Source organism: Poecile atricapillus, chromosome Z, assembly GCF_030490865.1.
Source record: "Poecile atricapillus isolate bPoeAtr1 chromosome Z, bPoeAtr1.hap1, whole genome shotgun sequence".
NCBI classification, from domain to species: Eukaryota; Metazoa; Chordata; class Aves; order Passeriformes; family Paridae; genus Poecile; species Poecile atricapillus.
The window spans coordinates 114,200,145-114,219,749 of record NC_081289.1 but is presented as its reverse complement, the minus strand read 5'-3'; the positions used below and the strand labels follow the sequence as shown (position 1 = coordinate 114,219,749).

Below are 19,605 nucleotides of genomic sequence, written 5' to 3'. Positions count from 1 at the left end.
TTTCCTGGCCTAGCAGCCCCCCCATCCAATCCTCAAGAGACAGGACACAGTCTAGCAACTCAGGGACTTACATAGGCCAAGCTTCCTTCTGTGCAGCCCTTCGGGTAGAGCTGCTAATCCTTCTTATTAATTAACGAGATAATAGCAGTTAACCGGAAAGCAATATTAATATTAACTATCTAGGAAACTTCCAACAGAAATTATTTATTCTTTTTGCCAATTTCCTGGTAACAAAGTCAAACAGCTAGAGCATCTTGATGGTGTAAGAAGTTAAGAAACGAAGAGTGCCTGAACACTACAGGACTAAGGACATTTGCAGCTATTTTGTTCCCCGCTCCCTAGATAGTTTAAAAGATAGTTTAATCCTCTCCTCCTTTGACTCCAGAGTTTATTAACAGCTGGGAACGTGGGCTCCCCCAATTATATCACCCTTACATAAGGACAAAGGAGAGTGTAAACAGTAACATGACTGATCAGAGAAATGTACTCTGAGAGACACATGCACTAAAAGCACTTTAAAATCTTAACATTTCCATGTACCACCGCTTCAGTTCTTTAAACTCTCAAAGCATTTCCCAAGGTGTACTAGGCTTCATTCATTATACGCTGAATTACTTAATATCAAGTTTGCGTTTTATTTATTCTGCAAAAAAAGAGTAGCAGGGTTGATGAGGGAATTCAGAATTCTGCAGACAAGGCACATTGATACAGACATTTTATGTTCTAGAAAAAGGAAGGCAATTTTTTAGCTTTTTATTTAATTAGTCACTGTAAGAGTAAGTAAAACGTGTATCTGAAGAAGGGATTTATATTATCTTGGTTCTGTTGCAGCAAACAAGTACTGCAGCTTTCATTCACTGATTGTCAAAAACTTTCCAATGTGCCCACTGCAATGCGGATGCCAACCAACGAATCAAAGGCATTCAGCAACTAGACAAAGAGGGTCTGATGCCAACCTCGGTGCCACTGGCAACCATTATTGGCATCAAGCACATTGTCTGCCTTTTTTTTCCCCCTCTCCTGGCACTCGACAAACAAAATGGCGGTTCTTGTAGCAACGGGAACACAGCATAAGCGCTGTGCTGAATCAAATACCATCAAATGATTTTATGGACTGAAATGCATTTCATAGCAAATGATAGACACTCTCTGATGCTGGCAGGAAAGAAAAAAAAAAAGGGGGCAATTCTGTCAGTAGAAACAATTTCACACCATTTTCAGGTTTGGGTTTTATAAATGATCTGTGTGGGACACACACACGCCCCTGATACACACAACAAGCAGAACCCCATAGAAGCATGTTATTATTAAGAATTATTTTGATGTTAAACATTCATCACAGTGTATACTTCACATTTTCTTCCTCCATTTCAGTCGAAGGGGCAGCACTGCAACCTCTGTCAATCCTCTTTTTCTTTTCTTTCCTTTCTCTTATTTTTGTAGAGGATAGCAGAAAGTGAATAGAGGGGGAAAAGGATGCTGAATTTTGAGATGAGAGAAAAGTAGGATCTGAGAAAGTTCACCAACGATAGAACTTCATAGATCAGTCCTTATTTCTTCTTTCAAGGCAGACATGGAAGTAGAAGCTCTTTTTGCTAAGAACTAAAAAGATTATTGACACTTCTAGATCTGGAAATTGTCAATATATTGTAACATTACTCTGCACTGCAATGCGGATGCCAACCAACAAATCACAGACATCCTAGGCTAAACAAAGAAGGTCTGATGCCAATCCTGGTGCCACTGGCAACCATCACTGGCACTCGAACTATCCTTCCTCCTCTTTTTTTTCCCTAATCTTCTATTTTAAAGCGACAGAAAAAGCAAACTACTTGGCCCCTTTATTCATTTTATGTGCTAATTCCTTCTTCATATTTCGTTCAGGGATTTAATTGTTTCTATGTTTTCGCTTAGTTTTTACATAATGCTATTAGGTGTGTTTATATGTTCTGAAAGATAAATAAAAAAGCAAAACGCCATATGTATAATGCAGCATTTTGGTTGACTTCATGCGTATCTTTCACAAAGCCTGGCACTCTTAATCAAGTGCACTACAAAGTGCCACGATTAACCTGCTTTCAATGAGCATAGAGAATCAAAGTTTAAAAAAACAGAAAAAGAAATAATATAGACAACTTAATATGACTTCTTCAAGAAGAGAGCCAACAGATGTTAATGGAACATATGCAGTAAAGCAGCAAGACAGATACAAAATACATGCAGTTAGCAATAAATAAAAGGGTCTTCTAAGAGTGCCTAGATACATAGAAATTAGCCAGCTTCATTTTCAGTATATTCACAAAGCATCATTGTGTAACTTTGAAAGTTATAGTATTACAGCATGCTTAACTTCCTCATTTCCAATTAGACAAAAGTGTTTTAAAAAAATTTATATTCTCAATACATTTAAATCAACAAAATCAGCTATGCCCTGCAATTCCATCTCCCACTTCAAGTTACTGCCTTTCAAGAACTTATAAGTCAACATTGTGTTAAGAGTACTCTGACCCCAGTTTCTTTGGCTCAAGAGCTACTCAAACTGTTTTACCCCCTTTTGTAGTTTTGGCTTTTAGAGACAGGTAAATCCATAGAATTAATCAGTAAGCTATGACTTAAGCTATATGCATTCAAAATATAATTTGCAATTTTTTTCCACAAAATGAGTTTAAAGGTACAAATTATTTGTAATTAAGCCATTTTGTTTAATTATATCAAAGAAATTTTTCTTCCTATAGTATTTGGGATCAGATTTACCAGACTCTGCAGTTACTTAAAGTCATTGTAAAATACCTAAATGTGTCTACTGCTGTGGAGAGACAAAAAAAAAAACAAACACAAAAACAATACTTGTGGGGGGAGGAGGGATAAAAGCCAATTTTTTTTCATAACAAGTAATGAACAAAAAAGAACCTGATATATGCATTCACAAAAACAGTTCTTCATTTACGTGAGTAAATGCTAAAAGAGAATTCACTTAAAACAGAAATATATCATTGCGTATGTCTCTTCCAAATGAGAACATGCAATTTTACTTTTTTGTTACTAACAAAATCAATTCAATTGTTTTCCAGTTAAATCCCATAGTTATGTACCAAGCATCAGACAACAGCCTGCCATCTGCCCTTCTGCAGGCCATTTCTACCTACTACCAGGCCAAGTTGTGAAATGGCCCACCATCTGCAGGTGGTCAAGTTTTCCCTAGTTGAGATCTGTGGCTAAAAAAAAAAAATAAATATTATTACTGCTGATCAGCCAGCATTACAAAGACACCTAGAAGATGGTATCATTACCAGAAAGAATCAAAATGACCCTAAAAGAGAAGAAGTATTTCAGAAGACTTACTATCGGAGGAAAAAAAAAAAACAAAAAAAAAAACAAAAAAAAAAAAAAAAAACCAGACAAAAAAAACCACCTTTATCTACTTACAGCCATTTACAATTTTAAGGAGCCTCCTACGGGTATTGTTATTGACAATCCAATATATGAAATATGGCTTTTCCCCTGACACATGATTATCGGAAGCTCTGTTCTATTTGCGTTCTGTAATACTAAGTTTAAGAAGCTTTTACATAGATTTTCTGCAATTTTCCACATTTCAATTACCTGCCAAGTAAAAGTATATGAGTGTGATTATGAAAATTCACTCTTCATAAAAATTTCTCAAAATATTATGACCTGAATCTTTGCTTTAAAGCTCAGATAGATAAGATGAGCTATTGATGTAAAATATGAATGAAACATTAGATATTGTATGCTGTAATTCTGGTTGTATTTGGCATTTACAAGAAATATAGCTGTGATAAAGTATTTTCAAGCTTTGTTTTATAGGTATGAGAAAGTCTACAATTGCTCTTCAATGTGATAGCAGAGTCATCAGTTTAAGGATTGCTTCTTGATTATTTATAACTACGAGACAATTATAAATATTTCTAGTATTTATTGTGATTGTGCAATTGCATATACCTGCCTCTGTTCTTACTAGTACTGGGGTGGGGGTTTTTGTTTTATTTTTCTTTAAAAATACAACTTGAAAACAAGAATGTTTTCTGAAGTCACAACTATGTATTGCCAATTTTTTCACAAAAAAATAAAAGGCAACTTCAGTGGAATGAACGTACTGCCTTGGTACGTGTGTCTCTCTCTGGAAAGAGGCACGTTTGTCAAATACGCATGTCACACAGGTCTGCAGGAATATGTGTGTGTTTAAGTATATACGTATACATGCTGATTTACAGATGGATATGTAGCCACACTACATCTATAGACCACAGAACAGTGTTTCACTGGAAGCCAGCCCACAGGTGAAACAGGGCTACTTGGAGTCAGAGTCTGACATACTAACATAGAAACATGACAATCTGCTTCCTACCTTGCTCCTGCACGTAGTATGCCAAAAACAAATCAAGCTCCTTGACTGATACTGTTATGTGATGTGGCTGGACGCAAAGTGCTGGATTTGTGCAATGTGGGGATTTCATGAGACGTTCTCCATCCGTACTTTCCAAGGGGATGCCTTTGAACAGGATCACCATGACTAGATCCAGACGCCAGACTTTGTCAGCCTGTCGCAGGCAATCGATTCTCCTAATCTTGCCCTTCTGGTCGGGATTGGACAATACACAGCATGGGTGCTTCTTCCCAGTAACTGTGAGCACAAAATCCTCCCGGAACTCTTGACGAATATCTTTGCGCAGCTTGGCCAGGAGCCTGGATGCCCACTTCTGTTTGATTTCAGGCTTTTCACTGAGTAGCTCATCCTTGACTGCTCTTTCCTCATCCTTTGACATTCGTTTCTCATGTTTTTTAAAGTACTTGCGTTTTCGAGCCTGAAGATTGAACCAAGTGTAGGCAATTGCACGGACATGTGGAAGAAGTGCCTCAATGAACGGGTGAAATTCATCCTGTGGAAAGAAGTGAAGGAAAAAAAAGAAGAAGAGAAAAAGAAAACTCAAAGTCAGCAAGTTCTCATTACCAAAGCAGTATCAAGAAACATTTCTGAAAATCTTTAAGTGAAATACAAGACGAAGATAATAAACACTTAAAACTTAAACACGCAAATTTCTGCATAACACTTTTTATGAAATTATTACTGCTGTCAGGCAACAGACAAAAAAGTACATAGAGAATCACATTTTTCCCATGTTTCATTCTTTGAAAGAACCATGTGAAAATTTTATTTTATACTCCTCCCCTCACTTCATCCCACAGTGCTGCAGAGACAACATAATTTAAGAGATGCTACCAAGATGTTTTGTTCCTAACATTTAAATATTTGAGTGAACAGCTATCATCAAGAAAAGTACCATTGCACAAGACACTACACGGTTTTAAAAAATCTGAGCAGAAATGTTCAGAAGGCTGAGGCAAATGCCACAGTTCATTTCTCCTCTCTGTGGCACAGAAACACAAAGCATATACATGCTCAGTGTAATGCCACACAGTTCCCGCTTTTGGAGCATGCTCTCAGCAAGAGACTGCTGGTGGCACAAAGAGCATGCGCCATTAAACTTGATCCATTTTCTTATCAAACGTCCAACATTCCAGCACTGAAACAGCACCATTCCAGTGGTGGTAACTAGAGAAACCAGTATACAGTAAGGAAAAGCAGGAAAAAGACACAACATGTCATATACAAATCCTGAACAGAAGCTTCTGTATTTTCAGCTCTTCTCGCTTCCCTCCCACCACCCCCAAACTCTGTAAAATTAAGACTTTTTGAAGGTGAGAACAAAAATTACATTTATGTCCTTCCAGCAGTTCCACTGTAGATTTTAAAGACACACAGAGTCAGTTAATTTGTTAACTGATCACATGAGTGTGGCAATTATTCTAAACCCCTTAAAAATCAATCTGAGGTGTACAATGAAAAATGGCAACTTGGCACAAACTTTGCATTCTTTGTGCTTCTGCATGCTGTGGCAGAGACATTATGAGTCCACCGCTGGTCCAATGCTGCTTTTGTGAAATCCATGCAATTTATTTACAGTTTCAAAATATCCCTTTCTGTTGTCTGGCTTCACCTGCAAGTTCTTATCTTCTGCCTAGCAGCAATATGGATTGCATTAAGGAGGTAATGCTTAGTTGTTGTCTACAAGCACATCCTATAGCAATTAAATTAATTTTGTTTGTCTGCTTAAAGTACCATCCTACACATCCATGTTAATATCTAAATAGACCTTCCCCAAAAACTTATTTTCCATTAACAAGTCTGCTGTTTAAAACACTGCAGTCTCAAATCTGCAAAATCAAATGACACTATATTTTGGGTTGAAAGGGGGACCTTAGAGGACATATTTTTCTTCCTGTATGCAGGGATATTTAATTTTAAATACTACATAGATTGCTCATCATACTTAGTGGTACAGTGCAATCAAACTAAAACTGAACATTTTTTATGCAATTATATTCAAGAATACAATCAACAAAGTACTATTTTAGTTACGCTGCTAGACAAGGAATGAATTATATTTAATCAATAGGCTGATTAACTCCATTAGGTAAAAATGATGAAAGTATAACTAATGGTCTCAATTATAGAGTGCAGACTGCCATTGCAGAAGCTTCAGGCAAAGAATTCCATATTTAAATCTTTGAATTTCAAACAAACTTCAAAATTTCCTGAATGTTGCAAAACCCACTAGATCTAGTTACATCTCTTCCCTAACCATACTCAAATTAAACAGAAAACAATAGAAAAGTTGCAAGCAGTTTACCTATGATCATTTTGTCTTCATAGGAAAAAAAATTAAGCAAAGGGGGAAAAAAAAGAGCAGAGAGGCAATATGAGAAGATACTTCGAGACATAAACAATTTCATTACCGAATGATGCTTGACAAAGACCTACAAAGGCAACAATTAAACTGATTAGTAGTTTCCAGCACAGATTTGAACAATTCTGATACTATACTGGCACATAAAACTAGGCCGTGGAAAGAGTTAAACCACAATCTGTTCTTTGTGTGGGAAGGCAGTACTGCTCTGAGCAACCACAGCCCATGATAAGACTTCCCTATCTTCATATGTTTTCTGATGCCATGCTTTTTTTCCTTTCAATTGTAAGTACTAAAGAAAGTTTATTTTTTCTCCTACAGAAGTCATCTTAATTGAAGTATTCAAATAATTTTATTTTTTTAATTGATGGAAGCATAAAGACTGCACAGTGTTAAATCCTCACAATTCATTTTAGGCTGAATGAAACAGATTTACTACAGATTTTGAAAATTCTAACAGCTGGGCCTAAAGGTGGGGTGAAGGCAGGTGGCTGAAGAGCTTTGGGAGAAATTAATTTCTGCCTCAATACAATGATTTCCCCTACATCTAAACAGACTTTGGCATTTATAAGTTAAAATGACAATAAAATAAATATGGACATCTTCTCCACTAGTAGAATACTGCACATCTAGTTTTAATTTTGAAGAGCACCAAAAATTATTTCAGATTGACTATCCCTTGAGGTAATGGATACAATATTAACAATAATAGCTGATAGCATTTTATGTCTATGAAAATTTTATAGAGAATTTCACGGTTTAAATTCCACTCTGTAGTAGTTGAATACTTGCTTTTCAAAAAGAAGGGGAAAAAAACCCAAAAACATACACACCAGAAACTCCAACCTTTTAAAAACTGTATTCAGGCTTTTCTTTCACAATATTGTTAAGTCTTAAAGAGACAAATAAAGGTGAAAAGTGTGGAGGAGAAACACAGCAAAGAACATCCTGTTTGAAAGCAATTTAATCAGATTTTTTTGAGCTATTCATTGTGCACCTGGAGTATTTTCAAATGAAAATACTACTTGACATGGGGAAATGCCCATAAAAATGATCCTAAATGGACATTTGCAATTAATCACACACATTCTCCACCAAATCTCCTAAAAAGATATCTACAGAATTTTATTTTTCCTCCTCAATATTCATATAGACAATAGTGAATTATTTCTTGTTTCTATGTAGCACTTGCTCATGTGTCACAGTTGCTCTTGCAATGAAGTGATTTATAAAGGTAAGATTTTCAAATGCCATATCAAATAGGTCAGGTTAACAATTGTGTACTGCCAATTTAAATTAAAATGGAAGTTACAATGTAACATCTATGTAGATTGTAGAGAAAGGGAAAAATAGCAGTCATCTAATGACAATAGATAGGCCAGGTTTTCTTTATCGAAAAGATAAAGCGGATAGGCAGTGCTCTTCTCCTATCTTTCACTTTTAAACTTTGTATCAGCCCATGAAAGTTCAAACTGAGGACTGTACAATAAATACACTGGGCAGAAGTATGGAAATTTTATACAGAAAAGTTCATCTATTCAATTTCCCTCCATGGATTTTTCTCATGACTAGTGAAACAACATATAGGAGCAAAAGAAAATACTACATATTGTGAGATTTTGGACTACTATAACATTATAAACCATGGCAAAAATATCACAAGAGAGTAAGCACTAAAAGGCATGCAGTAACTGCATCCTATTCATGCCTCAGCAAGACAGATAAATGCAGTCTCCACTCATTCCAAAACACAGAGGAAGAGGTATATGGGAAAGAGAGGAAGGGAGCCCCCAAAATTAAATTGCATTTAGGAAGTTTTCTTCTACCTTGGAGTTATCTTTACCCACCAAACCTTTATTGTAAGCATAATGGGTAACACTCAAATTGCAAAGGTTCCAGTTAAAAGTTATACTTTGGATTTTAGACTTGTTACTAAAGCGTGCTTCTGCGCTGTCTCGGCACAAACTGAACTACCACCATAAGTAGCTCTGTCCAAACAGGTGTTCTGTGTTTACTTTTACCAAAATATTTTCTTCTGAACATATACTACCACAGTCAAAGTTCATTGCAAGTGTCCTAGAGACAGAGAATACAATAAAGAGAACAATTTTGGTAGTAAGACTTTAATGCAGTTGCTACTCTACGTGAGATGAATCAATCTTTTGCCTTAAACAAATGAAGAACATAAGGTATACATTCTCATTGCTGGTGTCATTTTAATTTTTAATTTACTTAAAGAAAAAATCACTTATAAACTGCTTCTATCATTCCAAGCAGGTAGAAAAACATTCCAAACTAAAATGAATTTGCTGCAACTATGTTCCTTGCATGTATCACCAAATGGGAACTGTCTCTGCCTGGCACATGGTAGTGCGTGATTGTAAAATATTATGGAGAAGGTATCAATGCACAAAAGCCAGGAACTGCTTTCTTGGATTAATGGCAGTAGAAGTACAATGTAGCATTTTTGTATACACCTGAGTGCAGTATTTTAACACAAATTTGTAAAGAATGAGGAAATCTATTTCACCAATGAGTCAAAAAAGAAAATATAAATAAAAAAAATTAAAAAAAAAAAAGAAGGAAAAAAATCATTAGAGCAGGAAACAAGATAATGAATTACTGCTGTAAAAGAAGTGGTTGTGAAAATCTGAGTCTCAAATGCAAAACCTGCTTTCTTATGTTGTACTCTCAGGTTTATATTCTGATGCAGAGGTCTTATTGCTTGTCAATAATTTCACACGCTGGACAGCCTACACAGAATTAATTTTTCTGACCACAGATTCCATGCTAAGTAATTATTTCTCTGTGTGTACCTGCAAGTATGTGCATATCTGTTACACAAAATGCTTCCTATGTTTCTCTTTTGAAGAAGAAATATCTCAATAACACTTTTTTTCCAGCTTTCTTCCACTGCAGCTCACGTTTAGTTACTGAAAATATCCATATCTAAGTCAATCACACTTAGATGCCAAACAAAATATAAACAATAAAAAATGTGTCAGCCAAAAAACTGCAGGACTGTGTCCAATCACTGAATAAGCCTTATCATTGTTTCCATCTTCAATCACAATTTATGAATACTTTAGTCCTTTCGAATTACAATGGTTTGTAACTGCGGAATAACTTAAATCGTACTTATTTATTCACAGTGCGCTGTAAGTGCATCGCTGGCCTCTCTGCAGCAGCCTTTTAGCAGACGTTACTTTCGCACATTTTCTGCTTCTTTGGCTATTTGTTGCACCAATGTGGAAGCAAGCAGTTATCGCTTAATCAGTTTACATCACATCCTCCTAAAACAGGCTTTCACGAAAGCTGAAAACTATCCTTGGGCTTTGCAGACCGGGTTTACTGTCCAAAACACGCTCCGGTGCCCCGGCCCTTGCTCGCCGATACCGTACGCCGGGCGAGGACGCTCCACGGGCACCCGGGCAACTTTCCCAAACATGCTCCCGAAACCCCTCAGGTTTCAAAATCTGCGTTTTACCGCGGCGGGGACCCCCGCTCGTACTGCCCCCGCCCTCCGCGCCCCGCTCCGCCGCACCGCACCGCACCGCGCCGACCGCCGCTCCCCTCCCGCCGTCCCGGTGACAGCCGCCGCTCGGGATCGAAAAGCGGCCGCAAGCGCGGCTGTAAAAAAAGGGTCGGTCTTTCCCGGTGCTGGGGAGAGGGCACACTCCTCAGCCACCAGCACAATTTAGCGGGGAGGGGGAAAACGCCGTGCCCTTGTATAAGCGAACGAGAAAACACTGCACAGCTTGGTCATCCCCGCTCACATCTCCCTCATTGTTGGCAGCCTGCATATTATTAATTAAGCATAAGACGGGATTACTTCGCACCGGCCAGTAGTCGTGTTTTGTCAAAAAAAACCACTTTTCCTTTCAAACCCTTTCATTAGGCTGTGTGTAAACAGGCGAGCTGAAAAGAGTGCAAATCGCTTGATTCCAATCAAATCAATACTTCTCAAACACGGTTTTTTAGCATAATTATACTCATTTCCAGTTTGTTAACCTTTGACTTCCTATGCACCAACAATTAACAGTATTTCTCTACGGGTGACACTTTGAATGGATCTCCCCAAAACAATGGCGTGGTACAGTTTATTCTCTAATATTCCCTCCTGAGAAAGGAGTTTGGAGCTGACAAGCAGTTCCGACTGTGCTTTAACCCGTTACAACTACTAGCAATGACTCATTAACAACCCACAAACATGTAACTTTAAAAAAAAAAAAATAATCCCGACAAGCACGTGAAAATAAATAAATTAACAAATAAATTAAATAAAAGCGTCTATACCTGAGTGAGACAGATTGGAGAATACATCATGACTTCGCTTTGAGTACACGCTGCCCGGAGAGCCCCTAAGAAAAGCCTCAAAAAGGAATAATTTCATCTATTCATTTTACAGTCATCTGAGACTCAAGGAAGATGAAATCAATCAGGACGGGGCTCTGCTCTGGATCACCACAACTTCACAACAAACCCCAGTCCTCCTTAAATAGCCAAAGATTCAAGTTCACTCCGTGTGCTAGATTTCCCGGGGTGAAATCCAATCTACACTTTTAACCCTCTTGTAGTCGGCGGCGCAGGAGTCTCGCTTTTGCTGCTGCTGCTGCTGCTGGTTGTTTTGCAGATGAGGGGGGAAGGACTCGGGGGGGGGGGGAGGTGAGGGGGGGTGGGCGGGAGGATTTTTTTTGTTTGGCTTATTTTTTTATCCTTTTTTCTTTTTCTTTCTTTCTTTTTCTTTTTCTTTTTTTTTTTTTGGGGGGGGGGGGTGTTTTTTTTCTTTTTTCAGAAGTTGGTAGTGCTGCCGTAATAACACGATACTGTCACCACGCTTTCGAAAGTTCAAGGTTACAGCCCAGAGCGAAGCAGGAGGCTCCCGGACAGCGATGGCAGGCGAAACTTCGCCGGGCGGTCGGGACCGTGCCGCGGGGGCGCGCCGAGGCGGGGGCGCGCTCGGGCGGGCAGAGCGGGCGGTGCGGCCTGCGGGCTCCTCCGGCAGCCTCTGCTGGTCCGCCCGTCCTCGCTCTGCGGGCAATGGTGAGAGACTGCTTTCTAAAGGGCCACCGTAATAAAAATGATCTCCTGAAAATTCAAACGATAAATCTCTCCCTGGCGCTCCCACCCGATTTGCTCTCAACGTCTCCGTGAGTGTCCCCCCCTTCCCACCCCGCCTCTGACTCTGCAAAACTTGGAAGTTAAAAAATTCACCGGTTACACCCTGTGGACCCTATCCCAGCTCTCTCCCCAAATGAGACTTAAGTATTTTTGTTTAATTATTTAATTACACAATCACGGCTTACACTCCTCCTCCTCCTCCTCCTGCAAACACATTCCTTCTCCAGATCCCCTTCCTCTGCCCTCCCTCTGCATTCATTACCACCGAACGCTGCAGAAGGAACGAGCACGTTTCGCAAACATCCCTCCCTCATTTTCCCGCTCTTCTGGTGGGAGAAAGTTGCGGTGGCGAAGGGGAGGGGGTGGGGGGTCTGCCATCTGCGAGAGGCTTCATTTTCTTCTTTCGGGGTACGACTTTGCCAGCTGCGACGGGGCTCGTGTGCCCCCGCTTCCCCCCACCCTCCGCGGGGGACACGGGGGGTGGGCAGCCCCCTCCGACGGCCCCCCCAGGCCGGTGACTGATGTCCCTGCCCTCGCAGGCTGCGGCCGGGGGCGGTGAAGGGTCCCGGCTCCCGGGCGGCAACAGGGTGCCGGGGTCTGGTTTCATTCTCCGGGGGCAGCTTTAACCAGGGGAGCTGGAAAACCGGGGGGGGAGGGGGGGGGGGAGGGGGCGACGACGACAGTGAGAGAAACTTATTTCTGCTCTGCTCCTCTGAGGCTGGCTGAGGTGCTGTGCCCGGCTCAGGGGGCGTGCGGTGTGTGCGGCCCCCAGCCCCAGCACCGCCGCTCCACCGCCGCTCCCTCCCGCTGCCCTTGCGCAGCCCCCGGCGGCGTCCCGGAGGGACCGCTGACTTCCTCCTTGCCCAAAGTGAGAGTTTATTCACGTCAGGCATTTCACAACGACACATCAAGGAAAGTAAGCAGGTTCAAGTCAACCATGAAATGGTCACTTTTTAACCCCGTCCTGTCCTCATTAGGGAAATGCTCAAACACAGCCCATTTTCAAAGAGGACTCTTAATGAGGGGAGCTTGCCAAGGCTACCAGCAGCAATTCCCATAAATTTACAAACCAAAAGAAGCAGAGGGATGAGTGGGGGAAGGAAAGACCCTGTACAAGACAGGTAATATCAAAGGAAGCAGCAAGACCCCAACGCAGTAACCCTTGCAGAATCCACGCTGCATCCCCACAGCTCAGCTTCTGTCTGGCTAGTCTTGCCAAGTTTCCTCAGATTTGCAGGGTTCAAACAACTGTCGTGCATCTTCTCTTCTACAGACTATACTGATAGGTGACAAGTTAAGGACGTACATTTAGGCAAAGGCGAATGACACAAACTCAGGGTTAACCATAATTAACAAAACTTATTTTTAAATCTAGTGTAAAATACCCCCAAAGCCCAATCGTTTTTCCCTCTACAAAAAGCTGATAATGCCAGCTTTAAATTATGGAGTTTCCCTTTGAATAAGTATTCTATTTAACTGGAGTTAATTTACCACAAAAGACATTCCTCCTGGCACAAATGCTCTGATGTCCTTGAGCACACCTCTTTGAGTGCTTGAACTCTTACACAACAAGCCGTAATTGCGGACCTGGTTTAAAACAATAACTTTCCTCTGTCCCCTTTATCACTCTCATCCATCCATAAGGAGAAAGTCAACCTAACCAAATTCATAACACCACATCAGCAAGGCTGCCCCTGTGAGCTGCACAGACATGAGAAGTCTCCCCTTTCCCAGGCAGGACTTGCAGAAGGCCCCGCTCCCTCCCATGACTGGCCAAGGGATTGAGGTTGCACTAGAGTCTTGTGCACTAGAACAGAACTGCCTGGCAGTCTGGCAAGCAGGAACAAGCAAATGCAGCAAGGTAAGGGCAGAGAGAAACCAGTCACTTTATAAAGCTATTGCTACTGCAAGGGATGTGGACTCAGTGTGAGATTGTGCTTGCATCCCCACAAGAGCTGGTTGAGGATGGTTTTGCATCTCGACTCAGTGCACAGACAGCCTTGCAGCATGTGCCAGTGTCCTCCAGAGCAGAACTGCTGCAGAACAGGCAAGGCCAGACACCCCCACACCCAGAGCTAATCTGCTGGTTGGGATTGAGCAGGCCTCTCATATGAATTCATCTTGGGGAAAATGGAGCTGCCCAGCCAGCATGGCTCAAGCATCATTCTGTCTTCTGCATGATCTATAGGACATGGCAGGCATGGAACAGGTTGCTATGGGTTTACCCATGGGTTTGACCCAAAGGCTCCCAGTACATGAAAGAAAGCAGGCTGTACTGGGCACCCAAAGACATGTTTTGGCTCTGTTGCTCCTGGTTAATCCCAGTGGGAACCCATAAAGAACAAAGGCTTTGTCCTGGAAGAACCCTCCTCAGAAACACGTGTGCACCCATCCTCCTCCATCCCACCCCAAAGCTCCTTTCACAGAAAAGCAAGCTAAAGATTCTTTTCAGAATGGATAAAGAGCTACATTAAAATCAAAACAAAGTGTAAGCCTCTGTCACTTTGCTGCAGAGGTGCATTAAAAAGGGTATGTGGTAACTGGGGTAGCCTGGAGAAAACATGGCTTTAATGCAGCAAGGACACCAGGCATAGTGGCTGGCCCTTGGCATGCATAGAGACCTTGTGAGAAATTGGTTCAATTGCTTTCAAATTCTGGCTTACATTAATTCATCAACCACCTCAAAGACCCTTCTCTCCATCCCCACATACTAAAATTCCTGTTAATGCTGCAAGCTCTCTACCCTTGAAGCTCCAGACTGGAGGACAATTGCTTTTTGTCTTCACTGCCAGAGCTATGCCAACCTCATGCTGTATCTGGAAGTTCAACCAGCATTTCAATGTGGGCAATTAAGAAAATAAAAGTCACTATCTGACCTTCCCTGTGAGAGACACTGAAATCTGCTCTTGAGCACTAGTCTTAACCCATCGACTTCACAGGACCAGGCTAGCCTAAGAGATCCTGGTCTCAGGTGGGATGCAAAATGAGAACTGATAACACTGCTTGGACACACACACAGATGGATGCCAGCACACAGCTTCTAGAAACCTTCATGTGACAAAAATGTACATTCAGGAAGAAAAAGCAGCTTTCACACTACTGAGCAGCAGATACCAAAGCTGCAAGCAATACCCTCATCCTTAGCCTGCACTCTCCGGACTGAGGAGCTGCTCCCATGCTCCCCCTGCCTTCCATCCAACTCGGGCAGGGTGGCTAGGATGGGAGGATATGCACTGCCCATACGGCATGATCTGAGATGTTCATCTCACAGAAAAGCATCACAAAGGTTTTTTGACACCATGGGCAGATGGGTTTACTCTCCTCCACGCATTCTAGTTCCCCCAGGGCAGTTTTCTGAGGTGCAGACCCTGGTATGACAAACACTTGCTGAAATCATGTACTTTCTCCCTCTCCCTCACAAACCACGCTCACAAATTTCACCAGACGCTGCAAAGTGGCACTTCCCTTGGACTTCAGAGATAATAACATTTAAAAATGAAAAAGCCATTTAGAGCACTTATATCCCACCTAGACCAGAATTTCAGCTGCTGTCCTTTGGCTGGACAACTGCTCAAATTTTTGAAGTCTTGGACCAAAAGACTATTGTTACTGGAACAAAAAGAAAGGAATTGCTAATGCTGAAGTGTGAAGCCTAAGATTACCTCTGAACAAATGTGGGCGGTTTGGTCAAATATCTAAATGTTCATATACTGATCTTCTAAGAAATCAAGTTTTCATGAAAATTCCACTCGTCTCTTTATAGAAATCAGAAAGAACTGATTCTGGCACATGACTTTTCATCAAAAGTATGGAATATCTGAGAACTAGCTCCAAAATTCTTATGTGACAGGACTCTGTGATCTAAAGCACAAGTTTTATATCTACTTTAATAATACCATTAAATTATTTTCCACCCATTGTTAGAAAATGCCAATAACACACATGTCCATTCAATAAACAATACTTGAGTATGTACATAAATAATGAGTAAATAGAGTATAGTTTATGTCACTTATGAGTAACAACTAATCTAAACCATATTATATTATATTATATTGTATTTTTGCCTGATGGTGATTCTATCTGTATGAGTGGTCATGGTGCCTTGCAAGTCTTCTTGTAGAAGCGTATTAACCTACAAAGTAAAGTTTTGCATCTTTGGCATAACCAAAGGAATATTTTACATTCAGGAATATTGTCTGTGCATGGAGACATATATGTATATATAAACATATGTACATGCACAGAAATTCAGGGGGGGAAAAGCACTTAAATAGTTAAATAAGCAAACTGATAATATATTGGTTTATGTGGCCTTGATATGTTTCACATCAGACTGAACTTTAAGTTATTTTTGACTTAAAATGTAAACAACAGTCAGTACAACTTCTAAGCCAGTACAGTATCACAACAATGAAATTATGTATCATGATAATTACTAGCATTTCTTACTTGGTTTTGGGTGATAAGAAGAAACACATACTGTACATAAATAGACACACATGTGTATGACGGGTGTGTGCGCTTGACCCCTGTCCACATATGGTTTGATGGGGACTATAATACTTGAGTTTTCCACAGCTCCCAGACCAGCAAATAAAAACATGAAACCTCAAGTGCAAAGCTGGAAACCACAGCATTTTGGGTTACACAACTGTGCAGTTTTTGTCCTCACTGCAGGTCACATCCTCAGCCTTACAAAGGCATGAAACCCTCTTTTTCCAATACAGTAAATTCTTTAAAAATTCACATGTGCTGATTTCAAATGCCCTGGACATAAACAGAAATGACAACACCACAAATAAAATTCCAACATACTGATTTTCTGGCAATTTCTATCACTTGCCAGATTTTGAGAATATTGGGATAGGGGTAGGGGTGGGGGCAGGGGCAGCATCTAGAAACTCGATTTAAATGTCTGCCTAAATTAGACTTACAGAAGTGCTTGATCTTTTTCTTGTGATTCAACATTAAAATTTGTAAGCGTTGCAGCTCAAAACCGCTTCAGAGAATGTTGTGAGTTAATCCTGTGTGTTTTGGCGCCTTTTCCCTGCCAGCTACTGTACTTTAGAGGGGGAAAAAAAATAAAAAATAAAATTAAAAAAAAAAAAAAAAAGGAAAAAAAAAATAAGCTGGAAATCTTGTCTGTCCCGTCACAAGTTCAATGGCAGCACTTTCCAGCAGCGGGAGGAGAAGATGGCTATGTTCGCAGAACTAATAATAATTCAGATCACGCCACATCGGCATCTTGTGTCAGAGTCGAAACTGGCTTCCCCGCCCCCTTCAACCTGAGAGCTGCCAAGTCCTCACACACTCCGCATTCAACCACAACTTAATGGATGGGATATTGTGCATTAAAATGTGGCCCAGACACACAGGGGAAGAGAGGACAAGAGGGAAAGCAGACAGACACACACGCACACACACATATAAACAGACACGCAAGAGAAAGGAATGAATTAAAATACACACACAGGTCCTACAACAAAACGGCAGTGAAAAAGAAGGGGGGGGCAGGGGGGGAAGAACAAAAAGAAACCCTCCAGAGTAACTTTAAAAAACAAGTCAGAAATGCCACTCTAACACTGCGTCCTGCTATATAGCATGAAAGAGACCAGAACAAGCCTCCAGACAATTTATCGAGCAGACGATACACAGCAGCAATGCCATTTCCTCCACATGATACATTCAAATTGCAGTCCATTAACTGCAAAAACCGCTAAAACAGCCAGAGAGAAAACATTATATTAAAATGTGAGTAAGGAAGGAATTTCTACAGCAACAAGAAAGAGAGGGAAAGATCTGTCTGTTAGGTACCAATAAAGTAGCATTTGCATTAATCCTTTCCAGCATTTAACTGATAGTGGTCTGCCACAGAAGAGGGGGGGAGGGGGAAAAACTTGAAGCAGGAAACATGCCAAGTTCAGCACTTTTGGATGCAAACTCCCATCAACTGATTTCTGGCACAAAAGTGTGACCCACATACAAAAGCTGCCAAAAAAAAAAAAAAAAAAAAAAAAAAAAAAGCCAAATACAAACAATCCGCCACTTATATCTTATCCTGTACAGCAGAAGTGGTATCAGCATTTAAGAACAGGGTATAACATCCACTTTGAAACCACAGAGACACAATCTCAGCCTGGAGGAATTACAAAAGAAGAGTCAATTGAGTTAAAAATAATACATATATGTAAAAATACAAATCACTTAAGCACTATGTACCATTGTGGTGTATCATATTAAATAAATGAGATCTTGAAATCTTCAACAGAGCACTTGGCTTTTGGCTTCACGCTTTCCAGGATGCATCTCAATTTTTTCAAGGATCCTGTGTGTTTGGAGGTTTTGTTTGTTTGTTTGTTTTGGGGGGGTTTGTTTGGGTTTTTTGTTTGTCTTTGGTTTTGGTTGGCTGGTTTTTGTTGTTCTTTCCTTTATATTTTTTATTTTTTATTTCCAGAAATGGCCTTCTACCTTTTGCTTTAGGATGGTGTGTCGGGGTAATTTTTGGTTGGGTTTGGTTGGGGTATTTTTGGGGGGTTTTTTAGTTTGCAGTAGCTGGTTTGGGATGTTTTGGGAGATTTCTTATGGGAAGAGGGGGAGGGATATCTATTATTATTATTATTATTATTATTATTATTATTATTATTATTATTATTATTATTATTATTATTATTATATCATTATTTACTCAGGTTGGCTGTTGGCTATTGACTTGGTTTTGGATTTATTTTGTTGCCAGCTTTTTGCCTGACACCGAACAGGATGAAAATTCTTGGAGTGAGCGAGGGAAAAGGCGTTAAAGTCACAGCCTGTGGGCAGAGCGCTCCTCCTCCTACTCTTCCTCCCTTTCCAGTCTCCTTTCCTCTTTTCAGCTGCCAGGCTGGAGAGCACGTTTCAGTGGGGTCTGGCTTGAACTCGGCCCAAGAATTCCTTCCCCCAGCAGCCCAAATTTTAAACTCTTACATATCCACACACTTAGGGATGTTCGTTTTTACGGCGGGGCCGGCTCTGCGCGCCCCGCCCGCGCTCCTCCTCCGCCCGGCACGGGAGCGCGGAGCGGCCGGGCGGCCCCGGCCTCCCTCGGGCTCCGGCCGTGGGCTGCCCGGCCGCAGGCTGCTGCTCCTCCTCCGCCTCCTCCATCGCTCCCGCTGCTCCCGCCGCCCGCGGGAAGCGCGGCTCTCCGCTTCCGCCTGGCGGCTGCCGCACGCAGCGGGGCCGCGGCGGGAGCTCGCAGATTAGGCACGAATTTTAGTTTAGTTTAGCTTAGCCCTCTCAGGCCACACTTGACGGGTACGATCCCTCGCACTTTTTTTCTTTTTTTTTTTTTTTTTTTTCCCTCCCCTGAAAGGTTTCTTTACACAGGTTGTGTAATTTCGTGGTTTCAGATGCCTCCTTTTATAAAACATCACATCACGCTGCTCGCTCCCTGGAGGATTAACTCCGCTCCAGAGGAATTGTTCTCCAGTCCAAACCCGACGGCAGTAAGGCAACCTCACAGAGGAAGGATTTCACATCTAAAACTTCCTACACAATTAAAGCACTTACAATGAAATAAATAAAACTGCATGAGGTAAAAGTGTGTGAAGAGTTTTAATCAATCAGATAACAAATACATTCCTTCCTGTTAAAAATTGGCAAGTACAAACTGTAAAGAATCTTCGTAATTACTTGGAGACCATTGCTGGGATTATGGGCGCCTCTCAGGAAGTTAATT

General features: G+C 41.0%; 1 protein-coding gene across 7 annotated transcripts in view; it reads right to left on the bottom strand.

The window, feature by feature from the left end:
- The window catches only part of NFIB (nuclear factor I B), a 169,818-nt gene extending 158,432 nt beyond the window's left edge, over positions 1 to 11,386 (bottom strand). For all 7 annotated transcript variants that reach the window (XM_058864272.1, XM_058864275.1, XM_058864276.1 and 4 more), the window contains exons 1-2: positions 11,067 to 11,386; positions 4,370 to 4,901 (exon numbers count right to left, since the gene is read on the bottom strand). In XM_058864272.1, the coding sequence (XP_058720255.1) occupies positions 4,370 to 4,901; positions 11,067 to 11,096 (562 nt within the window). In that variant the 5' untranslated portion in view covers positions 11,097 to 11,386. The remainder of the gene's footprint in view (positions 1 to 4,369; positions 4,902 to 11,066) is intronic.
- Between the last annotated feature and the right edge of the window lie 8,219 nt (positions 11,387 to 19,605).